General features: G+C 36.5%; 4 protein-coding genes across 7 annotated transcripts in view; 1 reads left to right on the forward strand and 3 right to left on the reverse strand.

The window, feature by feature from the left end:
- The window catches only part of LOC113492215 (myosin heavy chain, non-muscle), a 72,604-nt gene extending 71,617 nt beyond the window's left edge, over positions 1 to 987 (reverse strand). For both annotated transcript variants that reach the window (XM_026869581.1, XM_026869582.1), the window contains exon 1: positions 173 to 987. In XM_026869581.1, the coding sequence (XP_026725382.1) occupies positions 173 to 517 (345 nt within the window). In that variant the 5' untranslated portion in view covers positions 518 to 987. The remainder of the gene's footprint in view (positions 1 to 172) is intronic.
- Positions 988 to 1,671: 684 nt separating this feature from the next.
- LOC113492217 (probable low-specificity L-threonine aldolase 2) lies at positions 1,672 to 8,536 on the forward strand. Of its 2 annotated transcripts, XM_026869585.1 has the most exons (8): positions 1,672 to 2,265; positions 4,888 to 4,962; positions 5,126 to 5,292; positions 5,737 to 5,820; positions 6,291 to 6,511; positions 6,797 to 6,933; positions 7,340 to 7,488; positions 7,826 to 8,536. In XM_026869585.1, exons 1-8 carry the CDS (start codon positions 2,061 to 2,063, stop codon positions 7,991 to 7,993), a joined length of 1,206 nt encoding a protein of 401 aa, XP_026725386.1. In that variant the 5' UTR covers positions 1,672 to 2,060; the 3' UTR covers positions 7,994 to 8,536. The 2 variants fall into 2 exon arrangements, with proteins under 2 accessions (XP_026725386.1, XP_026725387.1); XM_026869586.1 differs by lacking the exon at positions 5,737 to 5,820 and having other exon boundaries at positions 1,677 to 2,265.
- A 1,774-nt stretch (positions 8,537 to 10,310) lies between these two features.
- On the reverse strand, positions 10,311 to 11,770 carry LOC113492219 (beta-1,3-galactosyltransferase brn-like). Its single transcript, XM_026869589.1, has one exon. The coding sequence runs from the start codon at positions 11,752 to 11,754 to the stop codon at positions 10,648 to 10,650; it is 1,107 nt and encodes a 368-aa protein (XP_026725390.1). The 5' UTR covers positions 11,755 to 11,770; the 3' UTR covers positions 10,311 to 10,647.
- LOC113492220 (protein C10) lies at positions 11,659 to 14,243 on the reverse strand. 2 transcript variants are annotated; one of them, XM_026869591.1, is made up of 4 exons: positions 14,104 to 14,243; positions 13,105 to 13,349; positions 12,875 to 13,011; positions 11,659 to 11,776 (listed from the first exon to the last, which is right to left on the reverse strand). In XM_026869591.1, the coding sequence occupies exons 1-3, from the start codon at positions 14,124 to 14,126 to the stop codon at positions 12,878 to 12,880; spliced, it is 402 nt and encodes a 133-aa protein (XP_026725392.1). In that variant the 5' UTR covers positions 14,127 to 14,243; the 3' UTR covers positions 11,659 to 11,776; positions 12,875 to 12,877. The 2 variants fall into 2 exon arrangements, with proteins under 2 accessions (XP_026725392.1, XP_026725391.1); XM_026869590.1 differs by lacking the exon at positions 11,659 to 11,776 and adding an exon at positions 12,273 to 12,438.
- Between the last annotated feature and the right edge of the window lie 168 nt (positions 14,244 to 14,411).

Below are 14,411 nucleotides of genomic sequence, written 5' to 3' on the forward strand. Positions count from 1 at the left end.
GAAACTCATACACAGCACTAACCTAGCTCAGGTTAAGATTGATAATAAAACTTTTATAGATTAGATAAGAATGCAAAATTCAAAGTAACTTGGTTATCTATACAGGACTGTGAGTGATGCACTCCGGTAAAATGTTTAAGTTCAGGGCAATAATGAAGAGTGGAATACTTACATAGATCAGGCCTGAGTAGTATCTGTCCTTGATGTTGTGCAGAACAGATGCCTCATTCAAGCAGGTCAGCTCGGCCATGTCCTCAACTTTGTCAAACTTAGGTGGGTTCATCTTTTGTATGTCATCAATAGGAACCAGCATCCTCTTGCCTGACTCTGCTATCTCCACCTCGACTTCATCACCCCGCTCCCCCTTGATCCCGGCCGCCACGAAGCCCTGGCTCTCGTGGGGCACCCACACCAGCCTCTTCTGCGTCCATTCCGCCTGTGTGGCTGGGTCATTGAAGCTGTTCCTATCCACCGACAAGTACCGGAGTTCCGGATCGTTCCTATCCATGTCCACCATCGCGCCGCCCAATCACGCCGCGCGGCCCGTACGACAGCTCAACACCGACACTAGATACCACATTAAACGGTCACTAAGACCGGCACACCACAACACACGTTCCTACTTATCGTTATACACACGGCGTTGTACTATTGCCTCGCGTTTGCCGTGACCGCGCACGGCGCCGATACGTACAAAATGAGTATAGAGGCGAGACTGACAGACAGCACAGGCAGGCGGCGACGGTTACGGGTAGGAGGGATGGACCGGTCGACGCCCGATTCACGTTGAATTTAGCCAAAATAAGAACACGATTTGCGTTGTTTTGCTTAACTTGAAAGTTGATTGTTATATTATTCTAATTATATACATGCGTTATACATGTCCACACCTTAAATAGCTACGTAAAATACACTTTTGTAATTGAAAAACAACTAAAATAAGCTAACGACTCCTTGCCGACACTTCTTTCTTGTCGTTAAGGTTTGATCTCTTTTACTAGTTATGAATGATGACCGTTAAATCTTTTCCATTCTGATTGGCTGTTACGTTTACATTTGAGATTTGAACGAATCAGTGACCAAGGACAAAATTGCTTGTGACAACTGTCATTTCAATTGTAACTGAGAACAAATAATGGACGCGTTCATAAAACAAAACTGACTAAAGTTTTCGTCATCGGATTACATTACTAATAAAATTACTATTTCAAAAACATTTTCAACCAGTACTGATGCCCAAATTATTTAATTTCTTGATTAACGAAGTGGTTGCATCAGAAGCTAAAACATTATAACGAATAAATAACATTGTTTATTTTAATTTTTATAGTAACCAGTGTAACAGTTGGGATTTTCTCATACCCCGACTATTTTCTTGCGGTTGCTCAGTAATTTTATGCTACTGGTAAATCTGTTAACACCTGCTGCAACTCATAGTATTTTTTTATTTTGCTTTATTAATATAAATAAAAATAATAAATAACAAATGTTTTGTGTTAATAACAGTTGTATCTAAAAATTGTCTATTATAGTGGGTAATTGAGAATAAAAAGAACAGACTGTCGGTTAGCTCACAAAAGAAAAGATATTTTTTTAGTCGACTAACTAATTTAATCATCTGCATTTTCACTTCAGCTGTCAAATGATAAAAATCATGGCTCGAATATACACTTTCCATGACTACTGATTATAGCTTTTATCATAACCGCGTAAAGTTGAATATCGAACTGAAAACTTTTTAATTCTACTTTGTCACGAGGCATTCGAGTAACTTTGTTTAGTTTAATTAATAAAACATTAATAAAAGTACAAGTACAGGACAGGATGACCGATTGTTTAATAGTTTGGTATTTTGTAAGTTATCTTAGTTCAAGGCGACTTCTCGGTTCAATGATAAGCGTGAGTTTGGAATGATAAAAAGAACGAGAATGATACAATTTTATCTAAAATCAACTCGTGTTGTTGCAACGACGTTCACGTTATTCAGCTGCCGGCGTTCAGTCTGAGTAGTAGCGTTAGTGGGTTATTTTGCGGGAAAATATATTTTTTAAATTAAAATAATGGCATACATTGTGGATTTGAGATCCGACACTGTGACAAAGCCCACTGAGGCTATGAAGCATGCCATGACAAATTCTGCATTGGGTGACGATGTTTACGGAGAAGATCCAACAGTAAATGCACTGGAAAGTAAGATAGCAGCTATCTTGGGGAAGCAGGCGGCCTTGTTCGTACCTTCTGGTACTATGGCTAATTTAATTGCAAGTGAGTGATTTCATTCAAGTACCGAAAGTCAAGAGTTACACCTTATTACACCTTATTTAAATTCTATTATGTCACCTTAGATTTAAATTTGGAACACTTTTTTCTACTTGTTTTTTGAACCGCTTGACGATAGCCGTCAAGCTATATGTCTAGCAACCCAATACGTTATGTACTTATTATGTACTATATATATAACGAATCATTAGTTAAAACAAATGACCAATTTAATAAATGAAATCAAAATAATAAAATTTATGAAATCAGAAACGAATCTACACTCACATCCTCCATTCATTACTTATTTGATCGAGGGACTATCAATTTTTACCTTTTCCAAAAATACAATGATTAATAATTGCATAGTTGTCATCATTGTTACGTATATTACTTTCTACACAGTAAAAATAATATTTGATAGGTCCTTACCACCGAATACTTTTGTGTTAACTGGCTCTGTATAAAACATAGTTACGATAGTTACTAATTTGTAGCCTACAAGTTACAACAACCTTAACGTTCATAAATTCACATTTTTTTCTTCAAAGGTGACTTCTTCCTATAGCTATTAGGTTTCCGTTCATATTGTATCTAAAGGGGTAATCACACGAGTGGCCTGACACTACCTGACAAGATACAAAAGAGTTGTAAACAAAACTGTAACATGGTGTCCAATTAGCGAATTAAATGGTTTCGCTTGCACTACGACACCCGCAATAATAACTCGCTCCTATTGCTGGAACTTCACAACCAGCTTGCACTCGGTCTTTCTACTGAAGGCATAGCGTTAATAAAGAAAATAATATAAAACATATTTTGTAGATTTAAATCCCTCGAAAATCTGCATAAACGCGAAAGTTTCGCTCAGCAACAGCATAATACTAAAAGCGGAACGAATAGCGACATAGACGCTAATATAAAAAGCAAGACAATCGACAAAAACAGAAGACAGTCCATTGACAAATTTCAATAAAAAAGTCTACGTTTCGGCAGCTATTTTAGTATTTTCAGAGTTCAGACTTCACAGGACAATACATTTTGTATATGACCTTCATACTTGGTTTTGAGTACCTAAATCTCAATAAGATTGATATAACCGGATTTTTTAAACATAAGGCAACGACACTCGATCCACGATTTCTAGAACCTGTTGCGAGAGTTTTGTTTACCATCAATAGAACGTTTACTTACTGCGTAATATTTATCTACATTTGTTTTGCGAAAATGACCGAGTAATGGTTGTCAATCTAAAGTTCCTCTATCAATGCCATTTAAATATTTCTCTTAATTTTTACCTGATGAAAAAAAAAAACAATATTAATATTGCGCAACTTTGGATATATTGTCGAAGATCACGTTTTATAAATAGTACCTACCTACCTATGCATGTATGCGTTTGATTGTAGCCAATATATGGGCACACAAGTTTGCCTTGTCAGTGTTCAGTAATTAATTATGTACTTACGCACATTTTAAGTGACCTTTTAACTTTGTTCTGTCATCAATTATTTAAATAAGATATCATATTTTGATTGGGGTCCCAAAAGGTTTTTATTCTGACTCGCAATAAAAATGACAATTATCAAAACATACAATAAAAAGGCTGGGCTGTGATGACCTAAGCATTTAAATGAAAAAACGAAGTATTAAAGTTATTCTAAACCTTCCCTTCCCTGTACCAGTAACTCAACCACTGAGTCATTGTGAATAAACGGATAATGTCGAATAAATTCAAATTAGTCACTAATAAGTTTACTAAATAAGTGTCAACACAATCGCAAGGCATGTGTTTGGCAGTGCGTTCGTCAGATCAATTTGTATGTAACGGCCAAGCATAAGTTACCTAATTCAGCGCGATTGTGAATGATTGTGGTCATCCGCTAGTCAACGCACGTATAATCATCTTGTTGCCAGGATGTACTGTTCTTGAAGGAACGATAGACTAATAATGATAATTTTATTCAACAATTTATTTATTGCGTTTATTCGCCGAAGATGTGGTTTCAAGTCTGACTAGTTTCCGTCTTAGGTTACATTAAAATCTTCTACATCTTTTTCGTCCGTTTAATTTTGATTTGCCAATCTTGGTTTGCCGTTTGAGGCAACGGCAATGCCGGTTAAGGGACTTTTTTCTGTGACAAAACGGCACAATGTTTATACAGGAACATAGGTACACTAAACAAGGTTTATATAACTAGAAGGTTTTTACCTAGATTGAATTCAATCAATAAAAGTTACCCACTCTCACGTTCTTACGATAAATACCTACCTTTCAAATCTAGATTAGTAATATCAGCGGAATTAAGAAAAAAGTAAGGCAAAATCAGATCTGATTGAAGAGCTCCTATTCCTTGATAATAATCACTACAATAATTAGGTATAAATAGATCGATCAATAATGGAAGAAGGTGAGGTGGGGAGATAAAGTTTGATAACGGTTATTGGCATGATGAAATAAACCGACATCATTGGAATGACGTGTAGCTCACTGGTCACCAAATATGTTATCAAGATTGCGACTTTGCCGAAATAGAGTGTTCTCTAATGCTCTTGCCCATATTAGCAAAAACATAAATTACGATAGGCGTTAGATAAGCGATTATAAGTTAAACTATTTGTTTTCAGTCATGGTGCACTGCAATAAACGAGGGTCGGAGGCTTTCGTCGGGAATCTATCACATATCTACAAATATGAACAAGGTATTTGCCACGTTTGTGACTCAGTAACTTTTGTTATTCATGATCTCAGCAGATAAATCTGTCGTTTTGAATTCACCTGACTTCTGCTTCCAATCCGGTACTAAAGGATATCGAATTAAAAGATTCTGCTAAGTGTCCAATATTAACACATTAATAACGATAGGTGGCGCTGCACACGTCGCTGGTGTCCTCCTGTCTACCCTCACCAACAAGCCTGATGGGACATTCGACCTTCAGGAGCTGGAGTCCAGGATCAGAGGCACGGACGTGCACGAGCCGGTTACCAACCTGGTTACCGTGGAGAACACGCACAATGTCTGCGGCGGTAAGGTTAGTAGAATGAAGTTGAGCTGTCGATGCATGCTGTGCGGGATATAAGCAATTCATTAATAAGGTTTCCATCGGCTGCATCATGAGTGTGATCTAGCAGTAGTATAAATGGAATATTTTGGAGATATCAACGAACACTGTCTTCGTCGTTAAGTTCGCGTGCGGTGAGGGTTGTATAATCATTTTGTTAGATCCAAGGGGCGCCCGTTGCCAGTAATCTGAAAGGTTCTTTGGATGGAAAAGAGGGAGGCCTTTATCCCGTGGTAAAATTTTACACAGGCTTAGCAAAAACTGCCTTTAAACATTCTATTATAGGTCCTTTTTGCCCAGTTACAAACCTGTTCTTTTCTTCTGTCTTTCTGATCATAAACTGTTGAAACGGAGATATTTTCGCGGTAGAAGTACATTCTAATATCTTCATAAAGACACAGACCCTCGGTTTAGGCGCCACCGCGTCGCCGCCGGCCACACGACCCGCTCACGGCGCTTGTCGCTGTGGAGAACACACACAACGTCTGTGGCGGTAAGGTCAGTGCTTCTCATCATCACGCTTTTATGAAAGCTTTAGGTAGACGAACTCGCTTAAACACAAATCATGAGCATAAAAGCAAACGCAAGATGACATTAGCCTGATGTAAGCTCGAAATAGCACACGATACACCATGCAAAAAGCATTTATGTGTCAAGTTCAGAATTATCAGTGACGAGACTAGTAAGAAAGAGAAGACTAGAAAACTAAAGTGTCTCATAACTTGCTGCTCTCAATTTTCTAAATTAGAACAAGCAACGCACCATTTCTATCGATCGTTTATTTTCTTTTCACATTTGATGCACGCTTACATTTCGCATAATTTTCAAACATTTGCCGCTGTACAAACGCTTCCATTTCATTCCATCCTTAAATTTTTCGATTAGACTAGAAGCCGACTCCAATCAAGTAAGGAAAACGCTAGGCAGATAATTTCGCGACTTTACCGTAAACAATTTCGTCCTTACAGGTCCTACCTTTAAAGTTCCTGGACGATCTCTCAGCGCTCTGCAAGCGCCACAACCTGCCCATCCACATGGACGGCGCGCGGCTGTTCAACGCGTGCGCGCACCTGCAGCAGGAGCCGGGCCGGGTGGTGCGCGACTGCGACAGCGTGTCGGTCTGCTTCAGCAAGGGTCTGTCCGCCCCTGTGGGATCCGCACTCGTCGGCTCCTATCACTTTATTGACCAGTTAGTATGATCCATCATCTGTGCGAAGCTTTTATGTTGCAATGTAGGGTTTAAAAATGAAACGTTTTGAAGTATCTTTAAATTATGTAAGTCTGTAGGTATCAAGTACTTAACTTTTGGGCGGGTTAGTCTCAACCAAGGTTATCTGGATTGCAAATTGTATTCGACGATTACAGCATCCCTTTTTCAAAGACCGAAGGATGATTATTATGTTTTTTTTCGAATTGACCCGACATTTAGAGTGATAAATGTGAATGTAAATGTAACAAAGTTATTATTCCCCAGAGCACGTCGTATGCGCAAGATGTTAGGCGGTGGGATGCGGCAAGCGGGAGTCCTGGCCGCCGCCGCCATAGTGGCTCTGGATGAAGTGGTGCCGCTGCTCAAACTAGACCACAAGCGGGCACAGATATTAGCTAAAGGTTAGTATGTGTTTGTGTTTCTTCATAATTAAACTTTAGTTAGCCTGATGGCTAATTATGATTTATGCGGGTTTTGCATTAAGGTAGCTTCCTGGTATTGATTAATTGATATTTTGAAGTAAAATAGTCAGAAGAAAAAAAAGTTAGTGGCCGACCTCCTCTAACATGGTCATAAAAAATACAAAGAGATCTCAAGAAACCCTGTTTGCCTGAAAAGACAACCCAGTACAGATGAGCCTCCCACAGGAAAATGAGGAGATCCGACTCCCAATAATGGCATAAGGGTCATTAACCATTTCCAGTTCAAAACTAACTTTCTTGTCAGCATTGGGCCAGCACAAACATGATACGATGATATATTAGATTGGACACATTTTGCACTTACTTCTATAACCTACTATTTCAGTGATCGAGGGTTTATTCCTGAAGTCGTTCACGGTGGACGTGGAGGGCCAGCACAGCAACATCGTGCTGGTCCGCCTCCCGCCGCACAGCGCGCTCGCGGCCGAGCAGGTGGTGGCCAGGCTCGCGCAGGTCTGCCTGGCTGAGACACAGGTACGGCACTCACTCACTGCTCCTATTTAGGTTCTCTCATTGAACCTTATCTAAGGGCATAGCATCTAAGAACAAGCATTTCTGTGACCCACTGTGAATGCTTGTTCTAAGTTATTTTTCGTTTCTTAGCATACGAATTGTGATATAGAAAAAGATATCCTTCTTATAAGTTTTTGTTAGGTTTTCCGTGTGAGTTTTTTATTGTAACAATGTCTAAATATTCTCCTTTACTATCCTACCAACACTTATTATGAGAAATGTGAAATCCTAAAGTAATTATTAAGTATTGACAAAAAACTTTATACAAGTACATTAATCTTATCGTCTTATATTCCAGGGAGACTGCAAAACAACAAACGACGAAGGTGTGATAGTGAAAGCGATCTACTTCAACAGCAAGACGCTGAGGTTCACGATACATCGGGAGATCAGCGATGAGGACCTGTGGCTCGCCATCATGAAGATCACATATGTCTTCAAGGAGTTAGATGCTGCTGCTGCTTAGAGCAGAAGAGACTGGGACCTGGATATAGAGAAAGTAAATGGTACTATGTATGCTAGTGGCTGTAACACTTGATGATAGTAGAAAGTCAATATAACCTGTTTTTTTTTAATAAATACTATTTTAATGAAGTATTGTCGTGGCTTTGGAACATCCAGAATTGAATAGAGATCATGACTGTATCTGATTTACTCTGCATAAAAAAATAACCTTTTTTAATAATGGTAATGGCACTTATGGATAAAGATAACCTTTGTGGTCTTATGAAAAATTAAGTCAAATATCTTGTATATTGTCTTACGTAAGTAACCTGTAATGTTTGACCCAACTCCACGTGTAATAATTTTATACGAAGAATGCTAGTAATTAGAATAATAATTACTATAATACGTATTCCTTTTTTATAGCGTTATGAGATGTACACGTAATTGGGCAAATTTTTATATATATATATATATATATATATATATATATGTATTATTACATATCTTTTACTGTAGGAAGTCATCGTTTTTATAACTACAGTTACAAATACTTGATGTAAAAGAGATTGTTATGGACACTCTGATTCGAAGCATTCGTTTTTAAAGGTCTCAGATGTGTAAAAACCTTATATCCTTTATTTATGATTATTATATAATAGAAATTGATTAAGGGGTGCCTTATTTTAGCAGAAGACCGTGATAGGCTGAGTTGATAGATCAAAAGTCACAAGTGTATGTTAAATCACCGATATTGAGAATATCGCGATTCTTTCTAATGATAATGACGCCATTAAAGTTTATAACAAAATATACAATCGTTACCTTAGGTTATTTATAATAATGGATTATAAAATAAAAAATATTTACCGTTTGAATTTAATTTGTTTTATTTATGCTTACTTTTAATACAAAAATATGTAAAAGTATAGTCTACAGAAGATACGAGCATAGTACATACATAGGAATATTTTTAAATTAAGTGGAACTGGGAAATAATCTTAATAGTAACAGATGCATATTGGTATAATAAAGAAAACATTTTTATGTCATATCGACGGTCTACACTCCTAAAAAAGATTGTAAATAGGTTCAATACATTTCATAACAGGCTATTTTACAGTAGAAAGGTGCGTGAAAAATATTGAATTATTTTCATTATAAATATGAATTTCAAAGGAAATTAAATGGATCACGTGAAAACATGTTTGTAAATAAAACCCATAAAATAAATTGTCAGAAACTAGACATACAGCCTATTTAAATGTGGTAAATATAAACCCTTTATATAAGCATATTAAACCCCATATTTAAACATTAACAAACACAACCAGATTAAAAAAAAGAAACAGTGGCTATGTATAATAATAATATACACCGTGATTTTTTAGTCGTCTTACAAAAGCAGCCCAGTTCATGTATCCAATGACTAGAACACGTTCATGATAAAAAAATAGGTAATTATATAGTAATTTGAAAAAAAAAATGCAATTTTTATTCAATATTATGATGCAATTCGTAGTTTTTTAGAAACACAGCTCTGTTGCGAGCGCGGTCCGAGCCTTGTAACAATGGCGAGGGGCGTGGGCGGCGGCGTTTTTATCATTTTTAAGAGTATATTTCAGATTTCTCTTGTTTAATTTTCTTCGTGCTTATTATCTTAGTTGATGAAAAAAAAAAATAATCGCGCCTAGGGGTATTTTACGTCGGATACATGAACTGCGCTGCTTTTAGACGCCTAAATATCGCCGTGTATATAATAATCTATAATTAAGTACAAAACTTAAATGCTAGACCTTGTACTTAAAAATTGGATAAATATACAGACTACACACATGTATTTTATAAAAATAATATCTATTCGAATCATATTTGAGATAGATTACATGAGTTTTACACCTATTGAGGTTAAACTAAAATGCAAGCAAGCTTAGCTGCAATTTAATGACTGTTCATATACGGTGTTATTTACTCAAGCTGTCTATTTCTTTTTATTGTCTACTAATAGAAATAGCATGTCAAATGCGTCTTTCCCGCCATAAAATAAAAAAAAAAACACTAAAGGCCGCTAATAATTTACAGTCCGCGTATAGCCAACCTAAGCTGCTAAAACGAAAGTAATAAATTAACATAATTGTATGTACTACCTATATTAACTATGGTCAGTCTTGAAATACCCATAATCTGAGCATTTGTTCATTACACTTGATCCAATCAATGTATTTCCTAATATGGTAATATCTTGATATTGCGTCGGCACAATAAATCAAAATGTTTAAAATTTCATGGTATTTTATAAACAGCCGACTACGAAGATATACAAAATAAAGAATTATATTTTGGAATCATTAGATTTACTAATAACAGTAATAAAGACAAGGCAAGAAATGACTTAGCAACTAAACTACATGTATATTATATACGAAGCACATCATGCAGTTACTATAAGTTTTTTGTTTAAAATGTGATCACATTTCTTGTTCTAAGTTTTTCTGCCATGAGCCTATTTTGCGACAGTTGTAATGTTCGTAAAACTGTTTATTTAGGCCTTAATTTTCTTTCGTCTTACACCAACTAAGACGCCAGCACAAAAGCCATATGAGCTTAGTCAAAATAATTTCAATTCCTTTGGAATGATAAAAATTGTACAATCATTTACAAAACACAAAATACAAGTCACACAACAGTGTTCTGTTCATTCCACACTCTTATCAACTCCTCATGGTTTCCGTAACCATGAGAAGCTATAACATCTTTATAATTAAGCTTACTATAAGCTTTTTTGTAAAAATAAAAGTTTGGGCAGTGAGTTGGGGTGACGCCAACTTTCTTGGCCACTATGCCCAAATAAATGTCGTCGAACCGGAAATGTTTGACGAACAGACTAGCGATGTACATGACTTTCATAGATTTGTTGGAGAGGACGTAGGCGCCCGCCGTGACGTACGCGGGCCACTTGTTCCAGCGGTACTCGTCGAGCGACACTCTCCATTTACTCGACCGAAATCGCTGCGGAGCTGACTTGAACACGTATCCAGCGAAAAGTTGGTCTTTATCTAAATCAGCTGTTCTCGTGACGCCTGAAGATTCAACTTCGTTTGTTTCCTTCGATGGATTTGCTTCAGTCTGGCTCGCCTCGTCCCTCTCGTGTACGTAGTCCAGTAGATTTCTGACGGAGATGTACATATCGTCGTCGGTAAACAGGTAGAAGTCGGATGTGGAGCAGTGCTCGTACACCCAGCGGAACGACATCATCGTCTTAATAGTATTGTTATAATAATGATCTCTAAAATCGATTTGTATTATATCCTTGTACTCAGCCATCTCTTGATCGATTCGCCTTTGTAGATCAGATTTAGGTTGACCATCGATTCCGAGAAAGAATAAAGTTTTGACAGTTCGTCCTGGTAGGGTTTCTTGGCCGTAAGTTTGTCGTATTGCATTCCTGTGGCCGAAATGATCCATGGAAGACTTGACCACGATGAACAAGTCCAGTTTTTCTATTGTAGAACATTTTCCGGAGTTAGTCAAGAACCTGTAGGGGTAGTAGTTGATTGGAGTCACACTTATCTTCTTGCCGAGCATGACGTCACTCACTATACTTCGTATGTCCACATTGAGAGGATAATCGAAGTCATCCTCGAAACTCTTCGAGAATAAATAGTCACTTACACCAAAGAAATAGTATATATACACTAGTACACACGCGCACACAAAGTACTTATAGTTTCTTCGCTTCATTTTGTTGTTTTGTAATATTATTGAGATTTGGTTGAGATTCATGTGTCTTGCCGCTACCTGAAAACTGAAGGCGAATATGTTTTTATAAGTACTACATTACACAAAACCACGCATATACTTTGAAGGGATACATCATGACATAGCTGGGAAAATTCATGAGTGTAAACTATTCTAAACATGTTAGTAGTACGAGTTTACTTGAGTTCTTATCAGCATTGTTGGTGGCTGTTTGCTCAACGTCTACAAACTTGAAACAACGTTATAAATAGTAATATCACTGCTATGAATGTTAACTAGCAGTATGCAAGTAATCCTACTAGATATGTTATCTCCAGAACATCTGCTGTTATGAAAGGTTAAGATTGTTGTTGAATTTTGGAATAGAGGGAGTTTAATTCAGAGTGTTCAAGGAATTTCAAGTAGTTAACATTTAAAGTATTAAGTTAATGATTTTATTTAGTGTAAACACAATTTATCTAACGAATTTCAAAAAGTTAGCATCTACATTTTGTTGATAGGAAAAGTTAGAAAAGACATAGGTCATTAAAAATACACGTAAATAAATATAGAAAAGTTTATTATAAAATAAATGCTATTAAATTTATAAATTCTAGTAATACATTGTTCGGTATTAAGTCAAAAGAAATGAATGTAATGTATGTTGCCCAATCTCTATGTGCTTTTGACGACATCGCGACAGCTACGGGGAGAGATACCGGCGTTTACCTAAAAACAATGATTTTTTCGTCATAGGCGTCTATAAAGGTGTTATGTAGGTATAGGACATCAAAAGCACATGGTATTACAGCTGAGTTCATTTAAAAATAATCGTGCAGTGTCTAAATACTTCTCAGAAATAATAAAACTGTATGGTAACCACAAAAAAATGTTGTTTTGAATGTGTCTAGTAATTAAACTAACCACATTTTTCAAAACCCTGTCATTCCAATCCTGACAATGGTTTTACGTAATATTGCACTATTTTTTAAACATAAACAACACTGAAACAGTATTTTTCCAGTCTATGGTATATTCATGGAGTATGAGGAATGATTGACAGTTTAATGGCTAAATAAAGGTAGAGAAGACAGAGTTAGCCATAGCAATGGAAAGGCAGCTAAAATTATAGGATGAATGAATTTAGACTACAGACGTAACTTACAGTTTACAGTGAGGTATCGACTGTTGAGCTGATAGACACGGGAGGCATGTAGTGGCTTCTGATCTGAGCGTGAAGACGAGCTATCTCACTGTCCTGGGTCTCCATCTGGCGAACCATCTGAGTGAAGTGCACAATACCTGGAAGGAAAAAAAAAATGTTCAAGTTTTACTCAGTTACTTCAAGCAGTTAATTACATGGAAACTGGTGAAAAAGAGTATTATTTTTGTTACCTTCTCTAGCACTGCTGAACCCATGACGTTTGATAACTTCAATTTCAATCTGGATGATGGCTGGGAAAACCATTTGCATCATTTTGAGCATCTCATTGCCAGCTGCCTCCTTAGCCTCGTCCAACTTGCTGGCATACTGTGGAGACTCTATAATGTCTATTACCTCTGTGAGGATTTGTCTCATTTTCTCCACGGGGACACTTGCAGGAGTGTTCATCCTGAGGGCTCTAGGGGTATTTAACAATCTGTAAAACAAAGGAAAAAGTTAAATAAGCAATCCAATACCAGATGAATTCCATAAAAAATATAGTCTGTACAAAATACATAGCTAGTTCTCTTAACTCATTAAATTAATGCATCCTGACTCAGGCTAATATATTCATTGTCACAGCGACAAGCCAATTTAAGTGTATGAAGCATTAAAATTATATCTTTGACCTTGCTTCTGTAACTATACATTGTGTTATATGTTTTTGTTGTAGGATACAAGATACTACTATATTATATTAAACTAATTAAATTTTTAAAACATATGCAAGTTTAAAATAAATAACCACTTTTATTAAATGCTAGTTATAGCAACACATTCCATTAAAGTTCCTAGTCCTATGCTGCCTTCAAAATGTATTTAAGCTTTGCAGTCAGTATCATTAGGGTTTCGAAGACAAACTTTAACAAATTTTAGTTCTTTGTTTAATAGAATTCATAAAAATACATATAAAGCCGATTTACCTGTGTGTAAACTTACAAGGCTTTAACCGAATTCAGTATGTAAAGATCTATAAATTATATGAATTAAACATCGGGATAAGCTCGACGGGAGTGCACCGAAAGTTTATTAATACACACATGCTCTTTATGAGTCAATAAGATGGGGTGAGTTTTTATGTTGAAAGTTCATAAAGACCCTTGTGTATTTGTACGAAATCGTTTCAATAAAGAAAGAAGCATGTTGGTCATAATCGTTGAATTAAATATCTATTTTAATATCATAGTTACCCATAAGTTGCAATAAAGCCCATCACAAAACACACAATTCACTTATTTACCCTGCCTCATAAAAAGCAGGAAGTCAAGCAAGTATCGTAAATGAATCGATCCATCATATTAAGAAATTGACAGTCCGAATCCTATAGACAGCAGTCGATGAACCGACAATGAGACCTATTACCAACTTTGAAGCCATGTCTTTTATCAATTTGACAAATCGTTTATGAAACATTCTAAGTTCAGACACGTGTCTATGTTCTCAGTTAATTAAACTTTAAATGATACTAGTTCAGAAGGCTAGTTATAATTTGAGAGGG

This window comes from Trichoplusia ni, chromosome 3 (genome assembly GCF_003590095.1).
Source record: "Trichoplusia ni isolate ovarian cell line Hi5 chromosome 3, tn1, whole genome shotgun sequence".
In the NCBI taxonomy this organism is placed as follows: domain Eukaryota; kingdom Metazoa; phylum Arthropoda; class Insecta; order Lepidoptera; family Noctuidae; genus Trichoplusia; species Trichoplusia ni.